Consider the following 26,509-nt stretch of genomic DNA (forward strand, 5'->3'; position numbering starts at 1 on the left):
GGGTAGAGGCCAGGGTTACTGCTAAACACCCTGCAATGCACAGGGAGGCACTCCACAACAAAGAATTACTCAGCCCAGAATATCAATGGTGTTAAGGTTGAGGAGCCCTCACTTAGATGTAACGTTAGGAATTCAATAAATTAATTCTGCATTGTCTTGCACTTCACAATCATGTAATTTAATCGCAGCGTATTCTCCAGGATCTTTAAATTTATGGTTTAGCTTTACCTTAATCTTTCCCTTTTTCTGTTCCCACCTACTTCTGAATTGCTAATTCACTACTGAGCAGAAAGTCTTGCTTCCTTTTGTTTATTAGCAATTGTGTTAATGCGGGTATTGCTGGAGCCAGTGTGAAGCCACAGTAGGTAAAAAGGTTAGGTTGTTTTCAGTGATTTCTGAAATTTCTTGTTAAGACTGTTGATAATTATTTTTCATAGTTTTTTGGTATGTCTGAAATTGAATTCTGTGCTTATTTAAATGTAATTTTTTAAACCACAATTGTTTCTAACAATAGGTGGCTCATTGTGTATGGCTCACATATTTTTTGTGTGCAGACATTTTTGTTATAAATAGGTTATTTTTTTGTAATGGTAGCCGATCTAATCTTATTTTGTTCCTTTTGTTTTTTTGTTGAGTAGGTGACTGGTATAGTGGTCCTGCAACTGAACTTGATACTGAACCTGATGAGGAATGGGTGAAAAATAGAAAAGATGAAAGTCGTGCTTTTCAGGAGTGGGATGAAGATGCCGATATAGATGAATCTGGTAAGCTGTGTCTGGAATTAAAACTGTTACATGGTGCTTTAATAATTACTGTTACATTAACAAGTACTTAGGTGCTAGGATTTATGTATTTTGTGTTTTCTAAAAAACCTGGTGTTTTTAAGCCTACTGCTTTCTAAACTTTCATGGAATAGTAAGCGTATTTAAAATTCTGTTTAAAGTAATTTTTAAATGTGTATAGGCTTGTTTCCCATATGTTTTTTTTTTTAACAGATTTATTTATTTATTTATTTTTATTTATTTTTGGCTGTGTTGGGTCTTCGTTGCTGCCCGCAGGCTTTCTCTAGTTGCAGCGAGTGGGGGCTGCTCTTCGTTGTGGTGCATGGGCTTCTCATTGTGGTGGCCTCTCTTGTTGTGGAGCACGGGCTCTAGGTGCACGGGCTTCAATAGTTGTGGCGCGTGGACTCAGTAGTTGTGGCTCATGGGCTCTAGAGCGCAGGCTAAGTAGTTGTGGCACACGGGCTTAGTTGCTCCGCAGCATGTGGGATCTTCCTGGACCAGGGCTCGAACCTGTGTCCCCTGCATTGGCAGGCGGATTCTTAATCACTGTGTTATCAGGGAAGCCCTCCCATATGCTTTTATATTTATTTAAATGCTTTAAAAAAATCAGAAAATGATGACTGTTTTCCTTATTGAAATAATATACATTCATTATAGTGCTATGCAGTTTACAGTGTGTTTTTAGGGCCACTTTATTTGATCAGCTCAGTAGTATATATTGAGTCGTCTGTGGCCCAGAGGAAGGAGCATAACGCTGTTGAACCTGTTTGTTTATTTGTAAACAGTCATGCCACTTGCCTCACATGGTGGTTATAGAATTAAGTAATATATATGAAGATTCTTTGTAAATGGTAAGGGATTATATAAACTGGTGTAGCCATTCATTAAGCACCGTGGGAGAATTCAAGGGTGACAAAGACTTTATCCCTACCCTCAAAGAACTCACAAATGGGAGAATTTAGAATACATGATTCTTAATCAAGGTATGTATTGGAAAATGCTGTAATGAAGGTGCAGAAAGATGCTGTTTGGGAATATGGAGGAGAAAGACACAAATTCTATCTTAGATGTTACTTTAGATAATGATTAATTATTAAAAGATGATGAAAATAGTAAAAAAAAAAAAAAAACTAATAAGATATTCTTCTACTTCGTAAAACTGAACCTGTAGGAATTTTTTATTTATAAGTTGCCCACTTATAGTAAGCTGGTCTGGCAAAAGAACTAAACTTGTGGAAAGTAAGGAATATAAATACAAAGATTATTGTTTTAGCAGCAAGTTTATTTTTATGAAATGAAGGTGCAAAACACCTTGGTATAGTTTTAAATGTTTGGAAGCTGTCATGTAAGGAGGAGGTCTATTCCAGTTACATTTGGTGATTTGCTTATCCTGTGGCAGGCACTTTCTGGGCATGAGGTTAACAGTGAACAAAATGGGAAAAAAAAAATCCTTGGCTTTGTTTAGCTTAAAATTTGGAGGGGGAGGCAGACAGTAAAGACAGGCAAAATATATACTGTATTAGATAATGTTAAGTGCTGTGGAGAAAAATAAAGGAAAAGCGTGCCAGGAAGAGAGGAAAGAAGTTACCATTTTCAATAGATTGAGTAGTTAAGGTTCCTTGAGAAATTTGAGCAAAGACCTCAAGGAGTTAAGGTCTTTACTCAGATGTCACCTTAGGGAAGACTTGATTTATCCATTCTAAAAAATCAATTCATAATACCTGTGTTGAGTTTTAAAGGCTTTATCAAACTTAATGTGTTTATCTCAGCACTTAAAGATAGACAAAGAGACTGCTGCTGTTTTCTTTCATATTGAGAGGGAAAGGTTAAGGTTATAATGATGGAGCCTTTCTAAGGTAATATATGTGTTTAGCTGTTTAGTGTATCTAAGAGTAAACTTTGGATCTGTCATCTATGTTAGTGCTTTTTCAGCTTAGCTGTCTTTACTAGTCTTGTAGAGAAGTTATTATTCTTCATAGGATGTTTAGTTTTCTTTTTCTTAGGATTTCACAGTAAACAGTACACATTTAGATAGAGAGAGCCGCAGAAACAAAAGAATCATTTGGAAATAAAATTTTAGTAGAATAAATAGCGTTCACTAAAAGTCACTTTTATCCCTGTATTTCACATATATGTCTAACTAAAGGAGGAATTTAGAATAATATCTGTAAACATGGAAACAATCAAAAATTCAGAATTATTGTTTCTATTTATATTCCTTTTGTCAGCTACACTCAGTTTTGTTTTAAATGAGACTTCCTCAGCTTATCCTGTTAAACTGTTTTATGTTTGGAGACATTTGAGTTAGATCTTCGGGTAAGCAAAAAAGCAATAGGATCCTGAGAAAGGTGATAAAATTATTAGTTCATTCTTTTTCGTGTAGTGTGTTTTTTTCCTTATATCAAATTGGAGTTTGTAGGGTTTTTTTTTTTTTTACTTGTTACAGTAGTGCATCCTGTTATACACATCTAAACTCTACAGAAGTTATTAAGCAGAAAACAAAAGCCATGCTCATTTTTAATTTCTTTAAAGTTCTAAGGTACTTTTCGTTGCTTGATTCATTATGACCAGCCTAACTTAATTGTTTCAAATCTCTTCTAGCTCTGTGTCCCTTTTATTGATATTTATGTAAAATAATGAATGATACTTTTTATTATTTTTATTATGGTTCATTTTCCTCTTGATATCCTATATTCTCTTGAAGAACTTACACTATTCTTCAAGTAGTCAAAGATTTTTCCAAAATTTTTTCGGTGCCTGAAACTGGAGTTATTTTTATCTTTTCTCTGATAATTAGCTTGAGAAGAAAATTACCTTCAGCCTTGAAGCATGTTAAAAAATTCTTCCTTTCATTCCCATTTAAACCTTTTTTCTTTTTCTTTTGTCTCTTTTTAGTTGATGTCAGACCTGTTAATATAAATATTAAGTCCTGGCGAATGAGGACTTGTCCATTTAATTTGCTTTGCATATATAGGGGAGTTTAAAAGGAGAGCAAAATGTATTTCATATTTAATGATTTGGTGATTCCTTGAGTAGCCTAATCATAATTAGTGTATCAAGTTCTTAGACTTTTGAATTCATTTTACAGAAGAGTCTGCAGAGGAATCGATTGCCATCAGCATTGCACAAATGGAAAAACGTTTACTCCATGGCTTAATTCATAATGTTCTACCGTATGTTGGTACTTCTGTAAAAACTTTAGTATTAGCGTACAGCTGTGCAGTTTCCAGCAAAATGGTATGTATAAATTAGCACTAGTTTAGGTATTAAGAAAAAGTAGCAACAATCTACATTTTGTTTGCTTATTCCTGAGTTTAATTTAAAAAAAAAATAACAGTTTACCCATGAGTGTACCTTCCCATGGGTAGGCATACACTGCTAATTTTCATCTTTTTTCATTTCAGTTCTCATAGTAATCTTTGTACATAGATATCATTGTCTTCATATTATAGAAAAGGAAACATAGACTGAGAGGTTAAACAGTTTATTTAGTTTCACAGATGTTAAGTGATAAAGCCCAGTTTTATATGATTGTTTATAATGTGTAAGGCATGGTAAGATGGGCAGGTGAAATTAAATCATGGTTTTATAAAAGACTATCTTGTGATATCCTACATTAGAATCTTCTTGGGTATTCCTTAAGAATGTAAATTTCCTGGGTCTAGTCTTAGAATTACTGAAACAGATTTTCTGGGATTTCATCACAATATATATTTGTAAGGCAGAATTGAAGTGATTTTTACATGCAGAAAAGTGTGAGAACCACTGGTTATATTACTTACTAAAAATTATATATTATTTACTAAAAGTTATGTCTCTAACCTAACTAAATTCTGCAGATCTTCACAGTGACTTTTTTTTCCCTCTTAGGTTAGGCAGATTTTAGAGCTTTGTCCTAACTTGGAACATTTGGATCTTACCCAAACTGACATTTCAGATTCTGCATTTGACAGGTTAGTTAATTTTGAATATATAAATTTAATGATTTCTTAACTATGAATCAGTAGAATTGTTCTGTAGTTTTTCATTTACATAATTACAGTTTAATCATACTATTACTTTCTACTATCATATTTTGGTCATGTTATGGTAGTAGCACCCTCCAATTCTTTGCTTTTGTCCTTAGGTCCCAGCTGATTCAAAACTTATGTATGTATCATCCTATCACCTTTATAATCTTGTACTGTGTCTAGGCTTTTGAGCCTTGCTGTGTAACCATGTAGCTTGGTACTGTGTTTTAAAGAAGTTTTCATTTTCAGTTGGGCTCCCAGTACCATTTGGCAAAGCTCCCTCTTCATAGTTATTCTAAAATTTTAACACTTTCTTCAAGCAACCCTCAGATTTTATTTCTTTGGATGCTGCTACTTTCCTTCTTATTCTACCTCGCCCTGCTGTTTCCCACCCTAGCATTTATATCAGCACCTCTTTTCCAATTTCAGAGGGAGAAATGTATTCTTCTCTGGCTAAGGCTAATTCTCTACTAATTCCTAGAGCTTGTTCTACTGAATCTTTCTCCTCTAATTATTATTTTCTTTCTTTCATGTCTGTAGAGCCTTTCCTCTATTGGTTATTTTTCAGGATGAAAAACAGTCTCTCCCTTCCATACCCTTCTCCTTTCCTACTCTTCTTTTGGGTTAGCAATACTCTTAGTTCCTCATTACTCTTATTGTCTTTTCATATTCCTAGCATTTAAAGTAGTGCCTAACAACAGATATTCAGTAAATGATTGATTATATTAGATTTAAAATCTTTCTTGTAGTTTCCATTTACTTACGTATAATCAAATCTTTTGAAGAATTTAACAATATCCACTAATAGTTTTGTTACCTCTTAATTATAGTTGGTCTTGGCTTGGTTGCTGCCAGAGTCTTCGGCACCTTGATCTATCTGGATGTGAAAAAATCACAGATGTGGCTCTAGAGAAGATTTCTAGAGCTCTTGGAATTTTGACATCTCATCAGAGTGGCCTTTTGAAAACTTCAACAAGCAAAATTGCTTCGACTACCTGGAAAAATAAAGACATTACCATGCAGTCCACCAAGCAGTATGCTTGTTTGCCCGATATAACTAACAAGGGCATCGGAGAAGAAATAGATAATGAACACCCCTGGACTAAACCTATTTCTTCTGAAAATTTCACTTCTCCTTATGTGTGGATGTTAGATGCTGAAGATTTGGCTGATATTGAAGATGCTGTAGAATGGAGACATAGAAATGTTGAAAGTCTTTGTGTAATGGAAACAGCATCCAATTTTAGTTGTTCCTCCTCCGGTTGTTACAGTAAGGATATTGTTGGACTAAGGACTAGTGTCTGTTGGCAGCAGCATTGTGCTTCTCCAGCCTTCGCGTATTGCGGTCATTCATTTTGTTGTACAGGAACAGCTTTAAGAACTATGTCAGCACTCCCGGAGTCTTCTGCATTGTGTAGAAAAGCATCAAGGACTAGATTGCTTAGCGGAACAGACTTAATTTACTCTGGGAGTGAAAAAACTGATCAAGAGACTGGGCGTGTACTTCTGTTTCTCAGTCTGTCCGGATGTTATCAGATCACAGACCATGGTCTCAGGTAAGTAATCTGTTGCAGAGTATTAGGAAATGAGCATGTTCTCATTCTCAAATGGAGTGGAAAATTTTGAATCTAAGTCATTCCTTTCAGCTGATTTATTTAACCGAAAGAGTTAACCACTTCAAAGAGTTGTCCTACTGCAAAATTTTGGAACGATAAAACTTCAGCATGAAGTTTCAGTCAGTTCAATTGCTTTGTAATGTGGAAGAACATAAATTTAAAAGTTTAATAAATACTTACAACACAATAAATACATGCAACACATTTTCTAAGGTGCTTTAGTGGATGTAAAGATGAATAAGATACAGTTTTTACCCTCTAGGACTTGTAACAGAAGAAAATATGTACACTATATTCTGTGTATTATTTGTGTACATCCTTTAAGGGATGTTGAATTAAAGATTCTATGGGGATCAAAGGAGAGAGAGAGAGACTTCTCATCCAGTTGCAGCAAATGATCAGAAAATGTTATGAAGAGGAACTTCCCTGGCAGTCCAGTGGTTAAGACTTTGCCTTCTGATGCAGGGGGTGTGGGTTCGATCTCTGGTCGGGGAGCTAAGATCCCACATGCCTCGTGGCCAAAAAACCTAAACGTAAAACAGAAGCAATATTGTAACAAATTCAATAAAGACTTTAAAAATGGTCCACATCCAAAAAAAATTTTTTAATCTTTAAAAAAAAAAAAGATAAAATGTAATGAAGAGGTGGCCCTTAATTGAACCTTGAAGATGGATGAAGGATTTTGATAGGTGGCAGAGGGAGAAGAGACCATTCCAAGCAGTAGGGATCATTTGAGCCCACGGTAAAGCACTGTTTAACTGTTGTTAGGGTATTTTGCTGTTACGGTTGTTCTCAGCGTTAATAATTGTTTGATTATCTGTGGCATGAGCCTTCAGAAATTGACTTTATGTTTTCTCTTTTACCCTGTAATAGACTTGAATTTTACTAGGGCTCCTTAATAATGGGGTGTCAGGCATGTTAAACAATGAAAATTCATCCAACATAAAGCCTATTACCCCCTCTTGTCTTTTAAGTATGATCTTTAGCAGATTAAATTGAACTCAGTGGGGGATGTTCAAAGGAGTATTCCTGTTTGGTTGTAGAGAAGGATGTGTATTGGGGAATAGTGGGGAATAAGGCTATGACAGAGTTTGAATTCAGGGAAGAATTCATTTGGGGAATGGGGAACACAGGAACTATCTTACTTGATATTATTTGGACTGGTAGCTTATCAAAAAAGCTGCAATCTGAGTGCAGCTCAGATTTTAAAAAGTGCAACTCCTTTTAATCAGATTATCTTGAAGGAGTCTTTCTTAATCATTTAAATATTTATTGAGCATCTGTTGTGTGACTTGCCCTCTTCTGCTGCTCGGGATCCAGAATAAATGACTCAAATTTCCTGCTTTCATAGAGTTTATAATCTAATGGTAGAAATAAGACAATAAAGATGTAATATCAGACTGAATGTTCTGAAGAAAAGTGAAATATGTCTACGGGGTAGAGAATACAGAGAATGCTCCTTCACATTTGATGGACAGGAAAGGCCTTGAAAAGAAGCATTTTTTTAAGTAGAGATTGGGATGAAGTTAGAGAGTGAATTTTCTGTGCATTTCCTGGGAGAGAAGCTAAGGAAATCGAAACTACAAATTTGATTTTTAGAAACAGCTTTCTTCTTGCATTTATTCTGTTGGTTTAAAAAGTATTTCAGTTAACTTAATAAGTTCAGCTGGTGTTCAGGTTTGAGAACAAATACAACTTGTGCAAGCATTCACCTCAACTTGGGGGACCAGAGTTGCTAGTGGGGAGTATTCTGTGTATCCTTCTGTAATAGTCATTATGTTTTATTCAGGGATGGGTAGCATGAATTTTGGCAAGTTGGTTATGGGGCTTGTTAAAAGAGCATTCACTGTAAAAATGTAGGTTGAAAATCAAAGTTTTAAACTAGATTGAAGCCATAGGGAACATATAGTGTAGTGTGTAGTCTTCATGCAGCATTATCTGGTTTTCATAGGAATGAAATAAAATAAATTTTGGCTGTCATTGAGTAGAAGTAGCCTGTTTAAATTTTCAGCCTTCTTTGGCCCCCTCACATTGCCATTATTGTTTCGGTACAAACTATTCCTTTTCTCCTTGAATCCAAGGCAACTGCTCTTGAATCTTTTGCAGATAGCATGTATAGTTGGGTGTTACAGTTAAACATTCTGTCATTTAATCTTTCGGTTTCACAATATGCATTTAATGTAATTACTGATATGGTTAAATTTATGCCTACCATCTTACTGTTTGTTTTCCCCCTGTTTCTCTTTTCTTTATTCTTGTTTTGTCTTTTCCTGACTTGCTTTGGATTTATTAAGTATGGGTTGGCCAAAAATTTCCTTTGGTTTTTAAGTAAAAATAAAAGACATTTTTCATTTTCACCAAGAACGTTATGGAACAACATATTCACTGTTTTGTTCCACCACCTTCTGCCATTTTTGAGGCAACTTCATAATTCCATCTTCCCAAAACTTTTTATCTTTTTGAGCAAAGAACTGTTCCAGGTGCCTTTTAGTGTTCCAGGGAATTGAAATTTTTTCCATTGAGAGAATTTTGTAAAGACCGAACAAAATAATGGAAATCTGAAGGTGCAATGTCTGGTGAATACAGCAGATGAATCAGAACTTCCCAGCCAAGCTGTAACAGTTTTTGCTTGGTCATCAAAGAAACATGCGGTCTTGTGTTACCCTGATGGAAGATTGTGCGTTTTCTGTTGACTAATTCCGGACGCTTTTCGTTGAGTGCTGCTTTTGAGTTGGTCTAATTGGGAGCAGTACTTGTTAGAATTAACCTTTTGGTTTCTGGAAGGAGCTCATAGTAGAGGACTCTGTTCCAGTCCCACCATATACACATCACCTTCTTTGGGTGAAGACTGGCCTTTGTTGTGGTTGGTGGCAGTTCATTTTGCTTGCCCACGACCTCTTCCGTTCCACATTATTGTACAGTATCCACTTTTCATCGCCTGTCACAATTTGTTTCAAAATGGAATGTTTTTGTTACGTTTCAGTAGAGAATTGCATGCGGAAATACAGTCAGGAAGGTTTTTTTCACTTAACTTTTGTGGAACCCAAACATCAGAGCGATTAACATAACCAAGCTGGTGCAAATGATTTTCATGATTTGGATATTTTGAGTATGTCGGCTATCTCCTGCATGGTATAACGTTGATTGTTCTCAGTGAATGTCTTCATTTGGTAGCTATCAACCTCAGCTGGTCTACCTGACTGTGGAGCATCATCCAGCAAGAAATTCCAGCATGAAACTTCGCAAACCACTCACACTTTCGATCAGTCATAGCATCATCTCCATATACTGCACAAATCTTTTTTCGTGTTTCAGTTGCATTTTCACCTTTCTTGAAATAAGAAAGCATAATATGTCGAAAATGTTGCTTTTTCTTCCATCTTCAATTTTTAAGTGGCTACACAAAAATTCACTACTTTTGATAAGTTTTTTTTAAATGCACACTGATATGACAGCTGTCACAAGACAATCTAACAAAATTGTTTCAAATGAACTTAAATATGACTAAGCCCTACTAAAGCCATCTTACGGAAAGTATGAACGAACTTTTTGGCCAACCCAGTACTTTTAGTATCAGTTTTATCTCTACTCTTGGTTAGTATATCATTTATTTAGTGTTTGCTTTAGGGCTTGTATGTACCTTGTAAATAAAATTGTGGTAAAATATACAAACCACAAAGGTTACCATATTAACGATTTTTTCTTAAATTTTATTTTATTTATTTTTCTAAACAGCACGTTCTTACTAGTTATCCATTTTATACATATTAATGTATATGTGTCAGTACCAATCTCCCAGTTCATCACACCACCACCACCCCCCTCGCCACTTTCCCCCCTTGGTGTCCATGTTTGTTCTGTACATGTGTGTCTATTTCTGCCCTGCAAACTGGTTCATCTGTACCATTTTTCTAGGTTCCACATATTTGCGTTAATATGTGATATTTGTTTTTCTCGTTCTGACTTACTTTACTCTGTATGACAGTCTCTGGATCCATCCACATCTCTACAAATGACTCGGTTTCATTCCTTTTTATGGCTGAGTAATATTCCATTGTATGTATATACCACACCTTCTTTATCCATTGGTCTGTCGATGGGCATTTAGGTTGCTTCCATGTCCTGGCTATTTTAAATAGTGCTGCAATGAACATTGTGGTACATGACTCTTTCTGAATTACGGTTTTCTCAGGGTATATGCCCAGTAGTGGGATTGCTGGGTCGTTTGGTAATTCTATTTTTAGTTTTTTAAGGAACCTCCATACTGTTCTCCATAGTGGCTGTATCAATTTACATTCCCACCAACAGGGCAAGAGGGTTCCCTTTTCTCCACAACCTCTCCAGCATTTGTTGTTTGTAGATTTTCCAGTGATTCCCATTCTAACTGGTGTGAGGTGATACCTCATTGTAGTTTTGATTTGCATTTCTCTAATAATTAGTGATGTTGAGCAGCTTTTCGTGTGCTTCTTGGCCATTTGTATGTCTTCTTTGGAGAAATGTCTATTTAGGTCTTCTGCCCATTTTTGGATTGGGTTGTTTGTTTAATATTGAGCTGCATGAGCTGTTTATATATTTTGGAGATTAATCCTTTGTTGATTTGTTTGCCAATATTTTCTCCCATTCTGAGGGTTGCCTTTTCGTCTTGTTTGTAGTTTCCTTTGCTTTGCAAAAGGTTTTAAGTTTCATTAGATCCCATTTGTTTATTTTTGTTTTTATTTCCATTACTCTAGGAGGTGGATCAAAAAAAGATCTTGCTGTGATTTATGTCAAAGTGTGTTCTTCCTAGGTTTTCCTCTAAGAGTTTTATAGTATCTGGTCTTACATTTTGGTCTCTAATCCATTTTGAGTTTATTTTTGTGTATGGTGTTAGGGAGTGTTCTAATTTCATTCTTTTACATGTAGCTGTCCAGTTTTTCCAGCACCACTTATTGAAGAGACTGTCTTTTCTCCATTGTATATCCTTGCCACCTTTGTCAGATTAGTTGACCATAGGTGTGTGGGTTTATCTCTGGGCTTTCTATCTTGTTCCATTGATCTGTATTTCTGTTTTTGTGCCAGTATCATATTGTCTTGATTACTGTAGCTTTGTAGTATAGTCTGAAGTCAGGGAGTCTGATTCCTCTAGCTCCGTTTTTTTCCCTCAAGACTGCTTTGGCTATTCAGGGTCTTTTGTGTCTCCATACAAATTTTAAAATTTTTTGTTCTAGTTCCATAAAAAACGCCATTGGTAATTTGATAGGGATTGCATTGAATCTGTAGATTGCTTTGGGTAGTATAGTCATTTTCACAATATTGATTCTTCCAGTCCAAGAACATGGTATATCTCTCCATCTGTTGGTATCATCTTTAATTTCTTTCATCAGTGTCTTATAGTTTTCTGCATATAGGTTTTTTGTCTCCCTAAGTAGGTTTATTCCTAGGTATTTTATTCTTTTTGTTGCAGTGGTAAATGGGAGTGTTTCTTTAATTTCTCTTTCAGATCTTTCATCATTAGTGTATAGGAATGCAAGAGATTTCTGTGCATTAATTTTGTATCCTGCAACTTTACCAGATTCATTGATTAGCTCTAGTAGTTTTCTGGTGGTATCTTTAGGATTCTCTATGTATAGTATCATGTCATCTGCAAACAGTGACAGTTTTACTTCTTCTTTTCCAATTTGTCTTCCTTTTATTTCTTTTTCTTCTCTGATTGCCCTGGCTAGGACTTCCAAAGGTATGTTGAATAATACTGGTGAGAGTGGACATCCTTGTCTTGTTCCTGATCTTAGAGGAAGTGCTTTCAGTTTTTCACCACTGAGAACAATGTTTGCTATGAGTTTGTTGTATATGGCCTTTATTATGTTGAGGTAAGTTCCCTCTGTGCCCACTTTCTGGTGAGTTTTTATCATAAATGGGTGTTGAATTTTGTTAAAAGCTTTTTCTGCATCTATTGAGGTGATCATATGCTTTTTCTTCTTCAGTTTGTTAATACGGTGTATCACATGGATTGACTTGCGTATATTGAACAATCCTTGCATCCCTGGGATAAGTCCCACTTGATCATGGTGTATGATCCTTTTAATGTGCTGTTGGATTCTGTTTGCTAGTATTTTGTTGAGGATTTTTGCATCTATATTCATCTGTGATATATTTCTGTAATTTTCTTTTTTTGCCGGATAGAGTAATCTTGGTTGTAGGTTCTTCCCTTTCATCACTTTAAGTATATCATGCCACTCCCTTCTGGCTTGTGGAGTTTCTGCTGAGAAATCAGCTATTAACCTTATGGGAGTTCCCTTGTACGTTATTTGTAGTTTTTCCCTTGCTGCTTTCAGTAATTTTTCTTTGTCTTTAATTTTTTCCAATTTGTTTTCTGTGTGTCTTGTCATGTTTCTCCTTGGGTTTGTCCTGCCTGGGAGTCTCTGTGCTTCCTGGGCTTGGGTGGCTAGTTCCTTTCCCATGTTAGGGAAGTTTTCGACTATAATCTCTTCATATATTTTCTCGGGTCCTTTCTCTCTCTCTTCTTCTGGGACCCCTATAATGTGAATGTTGTTGCATTTATTAATGTTGTCCCAGTGGTCTCTTAGTCTGTCTTCATTTCTTTTCATTCTTTTTTCTTTCTTCTGTTCCATGGCAGTTAATTCCACCATTCTGTCTTCCAGGTCACTTATCCGTTCTTCTGCCTCAGTTATTCTGGTATTGGTTCTTTCTCCTTTATTTTTCATTTCAGTTATTGTATTGTTCATATCTGTTTGTTTGTTCTTTAATTCTTATAGGTCTTTGTTAAACATTTCTTTCATCCTCTGGATCTTTGCCTCCATTCTTTTTCCAAGGTCCTGGATCATCTTCACTATAATTATTCTGAATTCTTTTCAGGAAGGTTGCCTATTTCCACTTCATTTAGTTGTTTTTCTGGGGGTTTATCTTGTTCCTTCATCTGGTACGTAGGTCTCTGCCTTTTCATCTTGTCTGTCTTTCTGAAGTGAATGTGGTTTTTGTTCCACAGGCTGTAGGATTGTAGTTCTTCTTGCTTCTGCTGTCTGCCCTCTGGTGGATGAGGCTATCTAAGAGGGTTTTGCAAGTTTCCTGATGGGAGGGACTGGTGGTGGGTAGAGCTGGCTGTTGCTGTGGTGGGGAGATCTCAGTAAAACTTTAATCTGGTTGTCTGCTGATGGGTGGGGCTGGGTTCCCTCCCTGTTGGTTGTTTGGCCTGAGGCGACCCAACACTGGAGCCTACCCAGGCTCTTTGGTGGGTCTGAAGGCGGACTCTGGGAGGGCTCATGCCAAGGAGTACTTCCCAGAACTTCTGCTGCCAGTGTCCTTGTCCTCATGGTGAGACACAGCCACCCCCCGCCTCTGCAGGAGACCCTCCAACACTAGCAGGTAGGTCTAGTTCAGTCTCCTATGGGGTCACTGCTCCTTCCCCTGGGTCCCGATACGCACACTATTTTGTGTGTGGCCTTCAAGAGTGGGGTCTCTTTCCACCGGTGCTGTTGAAGTCCTGCAATCAAATCCCAGTAGCCTTCTAAGTCTGGTTCTCTGGGAATTCCTCCTCCTGTTGGTGGACCCCGAGGTTGGGAAGCCTGACGTGGGGCTCAGAACCTTCACTCCAGTGGGTGGACTTCTGTGGTATAAGTGTTCTCCAGTTTGTGAGTCACCCACCCAGCAGTTATAGGATTTGATTTTATTGTGATTGCACCCCTCCTACCATCTCATTGTGGCTTCTTTGTCTTTGGATGTGGGGTATCTTTTTTGCTGAGTTCTAGTGTCTTTCTGTCAGTGATTTTTCAGCAGTTAGTTGTGATTCCGGTGCTCTCGCGAGGGGGAGTGAGAGCACGTCCTTCTACTCCGCCATCTTGAACCAGTCCTTCCATTTTAATGATTTTTAAGTGTACAACTCAGTGGCCCTCTGAGTTCACAATGTTGTATAACATTGCAAATATTTCCAAAACTTTTTCAGCACTCACAACAGAAAGTGTAACTATCAAGCAGTAACTGCTTACTCTTCCAACCCTCCCAGGCTCCCTACTGTTTTACTTTCTGTCTCTATGTATTTGCATCATTTATACAACATAGATACGTCATGTAAGTGGAAACATAAAATACTTGTCCTCTCTGTCTGGCTTATTTCACTTAGCATAATGTATTCAAGGTTCATTCACGTTGTAGAATGTATCAGAACTTCATTCCTTATTATAGCTGAATAATATTCTGTATTTATATACCACATTTTGTTTATCTGTTTGTCATTGATGTCATCATCAATGGGCACTTGGATTGTTCGCCCTGTTAGCTGTTGTGAATAATGCTGCTGTGAATATTGGCATACAAGTATTTGAGTCCTTGTTGTCATTTTTTCTTTAATTTCTTTTAGCAGTGTTTTGCAGTTTTCAGTGTACAAGTCTTTTGCCTTAGTTAAGTTAATTCTTAAGTATTTTAATTTTTTGATGCTATTTTAAGTGGAATTTTCTTAATTTCTTTTTCAGATTGTTCATTGCTAGCGTATAGAAATATAACTGATTTTTAAAAAATTAATTTATGTATTTTTGGCTGTGTTGGGTCTTCGTTGCTGCACGTGAGCTTTGTCTAGTTGTGGATAGCAGAGGCTACTCTTTCTTGCATTGCACGGGCTTCTCACTGTAGTGGATTTCTTGTTGCAGAGCACGGGCTTCAGTAGTTGCAGTGCACAGGCTTAGTTGCTCTGCGGCATGTGGGATCTTCCCAGACCAGGGTTTGATCCCGTGTCCCCTGCTTCGGCAGGCGGATTCTTAACCACTGCACAACCAGGGAAGCCCCTAACTGATTTTTGAATGTGGATTTTGTATCCTGCTACTCTTCCACATTTGTTTTTTAGCTCTTAATACAGTTTTTTTTGGTGTGATTTCTTGAGAGTTTTCTATGTATAAGATCATGTCATCTACAAACAGAGATTATTTTATTTCTCCCTTTCCAACTTAGATGCCTTAAAATATTTTTTTTTTCTGGTTTAATTGCTCTGGCTAGAATTTCCAGTACTGTATTAAGTGGAAGCATCCATAGTGGGCATCCTTATCTTGTTTCTAATCTTAGGGGAAGAGCTTTCAGTCTTTCATCATTGACTGTGTTAGCTGTGTGTTTTCCATATATGGCTTTTCTTATGTTGAGGAAGTTCTCTTCTAGTCCTAGTTTACTGAGTATTTTTATCATAAAAGTGTATTTGATTTTGTCACATGCTCTTTCTGCATCAGTTGAGATGATCATGTATTTTTTTCTCCTTCATTCTATTAGTGTGATATGTTAATTTGATTGAGAACCGCCCTTGCATCCCTGGGATAAAACTCACTTGGTCATGGTGTGTAATCTGTTTAATATGCTCCTGGATTCAGTTTGCTCGTGTTTGTTGTGGATTTTTGCATCTATATTTGTAAGGGACATTTGGCCTGTAGTTTTCTTTTCTTGTGCCTTTGTCTAGCTTTGGTATCAGGGTAATAATACTGGCCTCATAGAATGAGTAGGAATTCTTCCTCCTCTTCAGTGTTTTTTAAGAGTTTGAGAAGGATTGTTACTTCTCTAAATGTTTAGTGGAATTCACCAGTGAGGCATCTGATTTTGATTTCTTAGTTGGGAAGCTTTGATTACTAATTCAGTCTCCTTACTTGTTGTAGGTGTATTCTGATTTTCTGTTTGTTTGTTTGTTTTTTTCCTTGAGTCAGTTTTGTTACTTTTTGTGTTTCTAGGGGAGTTGTCTACTTCATCTAGGTTATACAATTTGTTGATATACAGTTGTTCATGGTACTATTTTATAATCCTTTCTATTTCTGTAAAATCGGTAGTAATGTCCTAACTTTCATTTCTAATATTTATTTATTTATTTTTGGCTGTGTTGGGTATTCCTTGCTGCGCATGGGCTTTCTCTAGAGTAGAGAAGAGTAGCGGGGGCTACTCTTTGTTGCAGTGTGCGGGCTTCTCATTGCAGTGGCTTCTCTTGTTGCAGAGCATGGGCTCTAGGCATGTGGGCTTCAGTAGTTGTGGCTTGCGGGCTTTAGGGTGCAGGCTCAGTAGTCGTGGCACACGGGCTTAGTTGCTCCGTGGCATATGGGATCTTCCCGGACCAGGGCTCGAACCCATGTCCCCTGCATTGGCAGGCGGATTCTTAATCACTGTGCCACCAGGGAAGTCCCCTAATGTTCATTTCTTACATTGGTAATTTGAGTCCTCTTTTTTTCTTAGTTATACTAACTAAATGTCAAGTTTTGATGATCTTTTCAAAGAAGCAAAGTTATACTTTCTATGAGTTCAACCTTTTAAAATTTATTAAGCCTTTTTTTGTGGCCAAACGTGATCTGAGTATTCCATGTGCACTTGAGAAGAATGTGTATTCTGCTGTTTTTAACCGGAATGTTCTCTTTATGTTTGGTAGGACTAATCTGTTAATAGTGTAGTTCAAGTTCTCTATTTCCCTCTTGATCTTCTGTCCACTTGTTCTATCCATTATTGAAATTGGGGTATTGTATTTCTGACTATTTTTGTAGGACTTTTCATTTTTCCCTTTAGTTCTATCAATTTTGTATCATATATTTTGGGGCTCTGTTGTTAAGTGTGTATATGTTCTCAGTTTTTTTTAATCTTGGTGGAGTACACCTTTTACCAATATATAATATCCTAATACCCTTTGCCTTTTGTAAACATTTAAAAATTTAAAGTCTTTTTTGTTTCACAGTATTATAGTCACTCTTGCTCTGTTTTTGTTACCTTGTTTTTTGGCCTCACTATGTGGCATGCAGAATCTTAGTTCCCTGACCAGGGATTGAACCCGTGCCCCCTGCAGTGGAAGCCTGGAGTCTTAACCACTTGACTGCCAGGGAACTCCCCCCTTTTGGTTACTTTTTGCTTGGAGTATCTTTTCTCATGCTTTTACTTTTAACCTCTTAGTGTGTTTGCATCTAAAGTGAGGTGTCTAATAAAGAGTATATAGATGGATCATGTTTTTAAAATTCTGAAGTTTAAAAATTTTTAATATAGTCTGTTAATCTCTGCCTTTCAGGAGGAGAATTTGATGGATTCATTTTTAAAGTAATTACTGATAAAGGAGACTTTACTTATGCCATTTATCTATTTCTTTTCCTTATGTTTTACATGCTTTTGTTCCTCATTTTCTCAGTGACTTCCTCTTTTTATGTTTTGTTTTGTTGTAATACACCATTTGATTCCCTTTTTCTCCATTTTCTTTGTTTTTTAAAGTTATTTTTTTAGTTGTTACCTTAGGGATACAATTAACATCTTGATCTTAAAACAACCTAGTTTGACAACCAGCTTAGTTTCAATCATGTACAAATACTCCACTCTTGACATCCCTGTCTCATCTCCTTTATATTGTTATTGGTACAGGTTACAGCTTTATACATTGTGTGCCCTTTAACGTAGATTTATAATTACTGTTTTATGCTTTTGTGTATGCATTTTTAACTAATTGCTTTCTACCTTCAAACAGTATTATACCATTTCACATAGAATGTAAGAATCTTAAAACAGTAATCGCCTGTTCCCCTCCCCATTCTTTGTGCTGTTTTTGTTATATATTTTATTTCTATATATGTTTTAAACCCCATAATACATTGTTAATATTTTTTCTTTAAACAATTGTCTTTTTTTTTTTTTTTTGGCCATGAGGCATGTGGGATCTTAACTCCCCGACCAGGGATCGAACCCGTACCCCCTGCATTAGAAGGTGAAGTCTTAACCACTGGACTACCAGGGAAGTCCCAAACAATTGTCTTTTAGAAAAAATTAACAAAGAAGTCTTATTTCACCTTTTTTGCCATTCTTCATGCTTTTGTACAGTTTCATGTTTCCATTTGGTATTGTTTTTCTTTTGCCTGCAGAGTTCTCTGTAGTTTTTTGTACTGTTAAGTCTTTTGTCAGTAAACTCTCAGTTCTTGTCTGAAAAACTCTTTATTTCACCTTCATTTTAGAAGGATTTTCACTGTGTATAGAATTCTAAGTTGGTAGTTTTGTTTTAGCACTTTTAAGATGTTACATTGTCTTTCAGCTTGCGTCATTTATGAGAATTGTATTAAATTTTTATCTTTGTTCTTCCGTATATTATGTATGTTTTTTCTTTAGCTGCTTTAAAATTTTATTTCTGCTTTTAATGCAGTTTGCATATGGTATGCCTTGGTGTGGTTATCTTCATTGTTATCTTGCTTGGGGTTAATTGAGATTCTTGGATATGTTATTCCTAGCTTTCATAAAATTGAAAAACAAAATTCAGCTATTATTTCCTCAAGTACTTTTTCTCTCCTCCCTATTCTCTTACCCCTGCTTCTTGCTGGGACTTCCATGTATGTCAGACTTCTTGATACTGTACTATAGGTCACTTTAGTGTAATAGTTCCCTGGACTGTCATGACAAAGTACCACAAGCTAGGTGGTTAGAATGATAGAAATTTATTCTCTTAGAGTTCTGGAGATTAGAGTTCAATAATCAGGGTGTTGGCCAAACCATGTTCCCTCTGAAACCTTTAAGGGAGCATCCTTTCTTAACTCTTGAAACTTTTCATAGACCCAGGTGTTGCTTGGCTTGTGGCACTATAACCCCAATCTCTGCCTCAGTCTTCACGCGGCCATCTCCTTTTTGTGTCTGTATATCTATGCGTCTTCACATGGCATTATCCGTGTGTGTGTGTGTGTGTGTCTAAATATCCCTCTTCTTAGGAGGACATCAGTCATATTGGATTAAGGCCCACCCTAATGACCTGATCTTAAATCTGCAAAGACCGTATTTCCAACTAAAGTCACATTTATGATACTGAGGGTTAAGACTTCAACATATCTTTTTTTGATGGGGGTGGGAGGGGACACAATTCAACCCATAACACCAGGGCTTTTTCTTTTCCTTACTGTTTTTGTTCTTTTTTCTCTTGGTGCTTCATTTTGGTTAATCTGGTTGTTCTTCAAGTCCACTAATTTTTGCAATGTCTAATTACTGCTAATCTCGTTCAGTGTATTTTTTATTTCAGATATTGTATTTTTCATCTCTAGAAGTTTCATTTGGTACACTCGTGATCCTCCCTGATATATACATATACACACACATATAAGCACATCAATAATGTATGTAAATATATTAAAACATAAAAAAAACTAATCTATAGACATGTTTTTTGTTTCATTATGTTCATATTTTCTTTTAAATCCTTGAGCATATTTAAAATATGAAATCTGTTTTAAAGTCATTATCTCCTAATTTCATCATCTTTATCATTTATTGGTCTGTTTCTATTGATTCTTTTTTTCTGATTCTTTGAGTGTTTAGTAGTTTTTGATTGGATACCAGATAATGTGAATTATACATTGTTGAATTCTGGATTTTGTTCTGATCTTTTAAAGATTACTACTTTGAATCACTCCCTGGTCTGTATTATTTCTGTAATTTGTATATATTTCTAAAACTTTTTTTCTTATTGCATGCATTATTAATACTTTGTTTAAATGTTTCTTTCTTTGTTTGAGAGCAAAGAATGTATTTTGCATTTTACTGTGTAGGCCTGTGCCTGACATACCTGGGTATTGGTGATAAAAAGTAGACTAGAGTGATCTTTCTAGCATGCATTTCTTATTACTTGTTATTACTCCTTTAAGCGTTTCAGTGAGTCTTATTGCCCTTTGGTTAAAGTTCAGATTCTTGGCCCTTGCTTGCCTCTGTAGTTTATATCTTGTTACCTTCTTTAAGTCTCTTCCTTTTACTTCCTCACATCTTCACCTCTGCCAAAAAAAAGACAGCAAGTAGGTAAACATAAACATAACACACAAACACACAAAACCATCCTTTCTTTAACCATACTCAGCTATTTTCGTTTCCTCCAGGTATACAGGCATACCTTGTTTCATTGTACTTTGCTTTATTGTGCTTTGCAGATAATTGCGTCTTATACAAATTGAAGGTTTGTGGCAACCTTGTATCGAGCAGGTCTGTCAGTCCCATTTTTCTAACGATATTTGCTTGCTTCACGTTTTTGTGTCACACTTTAATTCTTCAGTATTTCAAACTTCCATTATTATTATATTTGTTATGGTGATCTGTGATCAGTGATCTCTGATGATACTACTGTAATTGTTTTGGAGTGCCACAAACCATATAAGATGGCAAACTTAATCGATAAATACTGTGTGTGTTCTGACTGCTTCAACTGGCTATTCCCCCATCTCTCTCCATCTTCTCCTGCCACCCTATTTCCTGAGACACAACAGTATTGAAATTAGGCCAATTAATAACCCTACAGTGGCCTCTAAGTATTCAAGTAAAATGAGTCACACATCTCTCACTTTAAATCAAAATCTAGAAATGATTACACTTAGTGAGGAAGGCACGTCAAAAGCCAAGCAAGATAGGCTGAAAGCTAGGTCTTTTGCACCAAACAGTTAGCCAGGCTATACAAGCAAAGGAGAAGTTCTTGAAGGAAATTAAAAGTGCTACTCTATTGAACACATGAATGGTAAGAAAGTGAAACAGCCTTTTTGCTGATAAGGAGAAAGTTTTAGTGGTCTGGATAGAAGATCAAACTAGCCACAGTATTCTTTTAAGCCAAAGCCTAATTCACAGCAAGACCCTAACTCTCTTCAGTTCTGTGAAGGCTGAGGTGAGGAAGCTGCAGAAGAAAAGTTGGAAGCGAGCAGAGGTTGGTTCATGAGATTTAAGGAAAGAAGCCATAACATAAAAGTGCAAGGTGAGTACAGAGGAGAAGTCAGTGCCTGGCTTCAAAGGACAGGCTGACTCTTCTATTAGGGGTTAATGCAGCTGGTGGCTTCGTTGAAGCCAGTGCTTATTTACCATTCTGAAAATCCTAGGGCCCTTAAGAATGATGCTAAATCTACTCTGCTTGTGCTCTGTAAATGAAACCACAAAGCCTGGATGACAGCACATCTGTTTACAACATGATTTACTGACTTTTTAAGCCCACTGTTGAGACCTACTACTTAGGAAGAAAAAGGTTCCTTTCAAAATACTGCTCAGAGATAATGTACCTGCTCACCCAAGAGCTCTGATGGAGATGTACCATGAGATTAATGTTTTTTGTTGTTGTTTGTTTTATAAATTTATTTATTTTTTGCTGTGTTGGGTCTTCGTTGCTGTGCACGGGCTTTCTGTAGTTGTGGTGAGCAGGGGCTACTCTTTGTTGCAGTGCGCGGGCTTTTTGTTTCAGTGGCTTCTCTTGTCTCAGAGCATAGGCTCTAGGTGTGCGGGCTTCAGTAGTTGGGGCACGTGGGCTCAGTAGCTGGCTCGTGGGCTCTAGAGCGCAGGCTCAGTAGTTGTGGTGCATGGGCTTACTTGCTTCATGACATGTGGGATCTTCCCGGACCAGGGATCGAACCCATGTCCCCTGCATTGGCAGGCGATTCTTAACCACTGTGCCACCAGGGAAGTCGCTGAGATTAATGTTGTTTTCATGCCTGCTAACACAACATCCATTTTGCAGCCCATTGATCCAGGAGGCATTTCAACTTTCAAGTCTTACTATTTAAGAAATATATTTTGTAAGGCTATGTAGCTGCCTTAGGTAGTGATTCCTCTGAGCTAGGCAAAGTAAATTGAAAATCTTCTTGAAAGGATTCACTATTCTAGATGCGATGAAGAACATTTGTGATTCTTGGGAACATATCAGAATATCAACATTAACAGGATTTTAGAAGAAATTGATTACAACCCTCATGAATGACTTTGAGGGGTTCAAGACTTCACTGGAGGAAGTAACTGCAGGTTAGAAATAGCAAGAGAACTAGAATTAAAAGTAGAGTATGAAAATGTGACTGAATTATATCCGTAATAAAACTTTAATGGATAAGGAGTTGTTTCTTATGGATGAACAAAGAAAGTGGTTTCTTCCGATGGAATCTACTCCTGGTGAAAATGCTGTGAAGACTGTTGAAGTGGCAACAAAAGATTTAGAATATTACATAAACTTAATTGTTAAAGCAGTGGCAGGGTTTGAAAGTAATTGACTCCAATTTTGAAAGAAGTAGGGCAAAATGCTACAGAGCAATCATTCGTGGAAGGAAGAGTCAGTCAATGCAGCAAAAAAAACTTCATTGTTGTCTTATCTTAAGAAACCGCCACGGCCACCCCAGCCTTCAACCACCACCTCGATCAGTCAGCAGACGTCAACATGGAGGCAAGACCCTCCACCAGCAAAAAGATTATGACTTGCTGCTGAAGGCTCAGATGATACAATAAGTATTTTTAGCAATTAGCAATAAAATAAAGTATTTTTAATTAAGGTATGCATATAGTGTTTTAGACATACTGCTATTGCATACTTAATAGACTACAGTATAATGTAAACCTAACTTTTTTATATGCACCAGAAAACCAAAAAAATTGTGTGGCTTGCTTTATTGTGATATTCGCTTTATTGTGGTGGTCTGGAACTCAACCTGCAATATCTCTGAGGTATGCCTGTACTGTATTTCTCTGTCTTCATACATTTGCATTTGCTCTCTCTCTAACAAACGTTTATTGGCTAACTTCTGTTCATTTCTATCTCCATTCCAGTTTAAACGTCACTTTTTAAGGGAAACCGTTTGTGACCCCTGTCCCCCTCCCTCCACCAAGGCCCTTAAATACGTTCCCAGGAGAGCATTCATCATATGATATTATAACTGCTTGTTTACTTTTGTCTTGTTTGATATCCCACTAGACTCAGTGAATGCATATACAGTTTACTCAAGTGTATTTGTGATATAAAGTTTTACATTCCATGCAGTCTGTCCTCAGTGTACTGAAAATTTGTAAGTTTTAGAACATGAAGCAGTTTCTGCATTGAGATACCTTCTGAGATCTTTTAGACCACTTTTTAGAAGCTGTTTTATTTTTTATTCTGAGCTATTCAACTTTATAGGAAAAAAAGAATCAATAAACTTTAAACAATAGTCTTCCTTTAAAGATGTCTATTTGTAATTACTGTGGCCCAGTCAAGCCACTGAAGTTCTGAACTGCCACTGTTACTAATTTAAACTGTAGGAATGGATCAGGGAATCTATGATTTAAGAAAAAGTCAGTCTTTTTCAGTCAAAATATAAGGAGAAGTATGCATTTAAATCTCTCACGTGTATTGGGGTCTTGATAAGCTCTTTTTGATAGGCCAGGTTTTTCTTGTAAACATGCAATGACAAAACATTAAAATGTATGTACTGATCTTTGTCCATCAGTGCCTGTCACTGAATATATAAATATTTCCATAGTTTATTCTAATCTCAGTAGTTTACATACTTTTACTTACCTTTACTTCCTAATTTCCATGTATCTGCATAATCATGCTATTTGTTTTTTTACTAAATTTATTGTATTATTAGTTTTTGGATAGTGCTGTCAAGATAGACTGTCTCTAGTTTTCCCAGTTTTTGCTGTTCTATAGAGGGAATTGATGTTCTCAGTTTTGCTCTTGATATTTTTCAGCTCTGCCATTGTCATTTCAGTCAATTTCTCATTTTATTCTTTTTATGTAAATTGTTTTTTAAAATTCTTCTAGGGTATGCCATGAAAAGCAATGTTTTCATTTTTACTGAAATGAAATTCACATTAAATTCATTCTTTTAAAGGGTACAAATCAGTGGTTTTAGTATACTTATAAGGTTGGCAACCATTACCACTATCAAATTAGAAACATTTTCATTAAACCAAAAAGAAACCATTTACTCATTAGCAGTCATTCTTCATTCCTCTTTGCCCCCAGCCCCTGGTAGCCACTAATTTACTTTGTCTGTCTATTCTGCTTATTTTGGATATTTCATATAAGTGGAATTACATAGTATGTGGTCTTTTGTGTATGATTTTTTTCACTTAGCACAGTATTTTCAAGGTTCATGCATGCTGTGGCATGTATCAGTTCTTTATGGCTACATGATATTTATACTAAATTTTGTTTATCCACTCATTGATTAGTGGACATTTGGATTGTTTCCACTTTTTGGATATTATGAATAATGCTGCTGTGAACATTTGTTTGCCAGTTTTTCTGTGAACATATGTTTTCACTTCTCTTGGGTATATGCTGATTCTTTAACTCTTTGAGGAACTGCCAAACTGTTTAGTAATTTTCTTGATAATTTTTACTTAGTTTAGTAGGAGAGTGAAGATTACAATTCCAGGATTCATTACTTCCTTCCTGTAAGAATTGAGTTACTGTAATGTTCTTATAAAGAACATTTCATAGACTTGTTTATTGAATGTCTTCAGAAATGTCTCTGTTAAATGTATCCTGCCTAAGGATGAAGTTAGTTGTCATGTTTTATAGAGATACTTTAATTTTTCATTACCAGATTGAAAGGTCTGTTAATAGTCCATTGGGCCATAGGAATACATAAGTTTTCATAGATTTTACAATACATTTTAATTGTTAATATATTCTAATTGTTGAATTGCTTCTCTTACAGGGTTTTGACTCTGGGAGGAGGGCTACCTTATTTGGAGCACCTTAATCTCTCTGGTTGTCTTACTGTAACTGGTGCAGGCCTGCAGGATTTGGTTTCAGCATGTCCTTCTCTAAATGATGAATACTTTTACTACTGTGACAACATTAACGGTAATGCCTTTTAACAATGGGATAATTTTGGAGGAGTTGATGTAAAAATTTTTAACAGTTCTGAAAATTCTTAGGGTTTCTATTTTGTTTTCTAGATTTCTGATTACCAAACATTTTTACTTTCAGGTTTAGTCTGAAAGATAAGTTTTCTTATCTTTCTAAAGATAAATTTTCTTATCTTTCTAAAGATAAGTTTTCTTATCTTTCTAAAGATAAGTTTTCTTTTGGAGAGATATCTCAACTATCCATTCTGCCAGATTTTAGAAATATGTAATAGTATAATCAATCCAAAGTGACAAGTTTTTATAGAATTATTAAAATTCTTATAAAATTTTGGGAAATTCCTCTAGAGTGAAAGACCACTCATTAACAATACAGTGTATTGCTGTTCTAGATACACCTAATTCTTAGGGATGTAGGACAAGAAAACTTCATAATGTAGTAGAAAAAGGAGGACTTTGGTAATGTGAACTCCTCAGGGACCCTGAATCTGGTTCCAAATAAATCTCTTGGAAGATTGAGGAGGATGGTGAGTGTGGTATTGGGAAGAGGCTGAGGTGCTTTAAATGTGATTAAAATTCCTATAGTATTATGGAGATTGAACCCTGAACCTACTTTTAACAATCATCAGGTAAACATTTCTTGATTTTTTTGTTTTGTTTTATTTTTTTTATTTTTTTGTGGTACGCGGGCCTCTCACTGTTGTGGCCTCTCCCCTTGCGGAGCACAGGCTCCGGACGCGCAGGCTCGGCGGCCATGGCTCACGGGCCCAGCCACTCGGCGGCATGTGGGATCTTCCCAGACCGGGACACGAACCGTGTCCGCTGCATCGGCAGGCGGACTCTCAACCACTGCACCACCAGGGAATCCCCTTGTTTTATTTTTTAAGCCTATTCCTGCCCTGCAGTGGGACTGTTTAATGTGCTTTTTCAAAGTACGTTCAGTGCCCTGTTGGGCATTTGATAATCACTGGTAGAGACTGAAGTCCTGAAGCATAAAAAGCTGCTCCTCAACTATTAGTAAGGAAGTCAACCTCCTGTATTTATAATTGGAAAAAATTTACATGGTTCAGATTCTACTGTGTCTTTTTACATCATGTTTTTTTTTTTTTTTTTTTTTTTTGCGGTATGTGGGCCTCTCACTGTTGTGGCCTCTCCTGTTGCGGAGCACAGGCTCCGGTGCACAGGCTCAGCAGCCATGGCTCATGGGCCCAACTACTCCGTGGCATGTGGGATCTTCCTGGACCGGGGCATGAACCCATGTCCCCTGCATTAGCAGGCGGACTCCCAACCACTGCGCCACCAGGGAAGCCCATGTATTGTTATTTTTGAGAGTCCAGTTCATCTTAAGATCATGGGAAGATAAACGGAGTCTCTCAGGCAGAAAAATTGACAGACGCCAGCAAGACTAGAGGAATAGTATCTTCTTTAATGACATACCAGTAGGCAGAGAAGTTAACAAATCTGCTGTTTCTCAGAGATTAGATTTTTCTTAAAATGTATATGAAGAGACAGGAGATAGCAGCTCTTTTGTTTCTTGAATCATTGGTGATGCAGGAGATGACCTCCC

The 26,509-nt window shown here is 36.6% G+C and overlaps 1 protein-coding gene across 3 annotated transcripts in view; it reads left to right on the forward strand.

Moving 5' to 3' along the window:
- Positions 1 to 26,509, forward strand: part of FBXL5 (F-box and leucine rich repeat protein 5) — a 61,487-nt gene that overhangs the window by 28,754 nt on the left and 6,224 nt on the right. For 2 of the 3 annotated variants that reach the window (XM_027103302.1, XM_027103301.1), the window contains exons 6-11: positions 639 to 764; positions 3,871 to 4,019; positions 4,653 to 4,735; positions 5,623 to 6,348; positions 22,467 to 22,589; positions 24,792 to 24,940. In XM_027103302.1, coding sequence (XP_026959103.1) covers positions 639 to 764; positions 3,871 to 4,019; positions 4,653 to 4,735; positions 5,623 to 6,348; positions 22,467 to 22,589; positions 24,792 to 24,940 — 1,356 coding nt within the window. The remainder of the gene's footprint in view (positions 1 to 638; positions 765 to 3,870; positions 4,020 to 4,652; positions 4,736 to 5,622; positions 6,349 to 22,466; positions 22,590 to 24,791; positions 24,941 to 26,509) is intronic. The other variant, XM_027103303.1, reaches the window with a different exon arrangement.

Source organism: Aethalodelphis obliquidens, unplaced genomic scaffold, assembly GCF_003676395.1.
Source record: "Aethalodelphis obliquidens isolate GAN/ISIS:26980383/991018 unplaced genomic scaffold, ASM367639v1 scaffold6, whole genome shotgun sequence".
Lineage (NCBI taxonomy): Eukaryota > Metazoa > Chordata > Mammalia > Artiodactyla > Delphinidae > Aethalodelphis > Aethalodelphis obliquidens.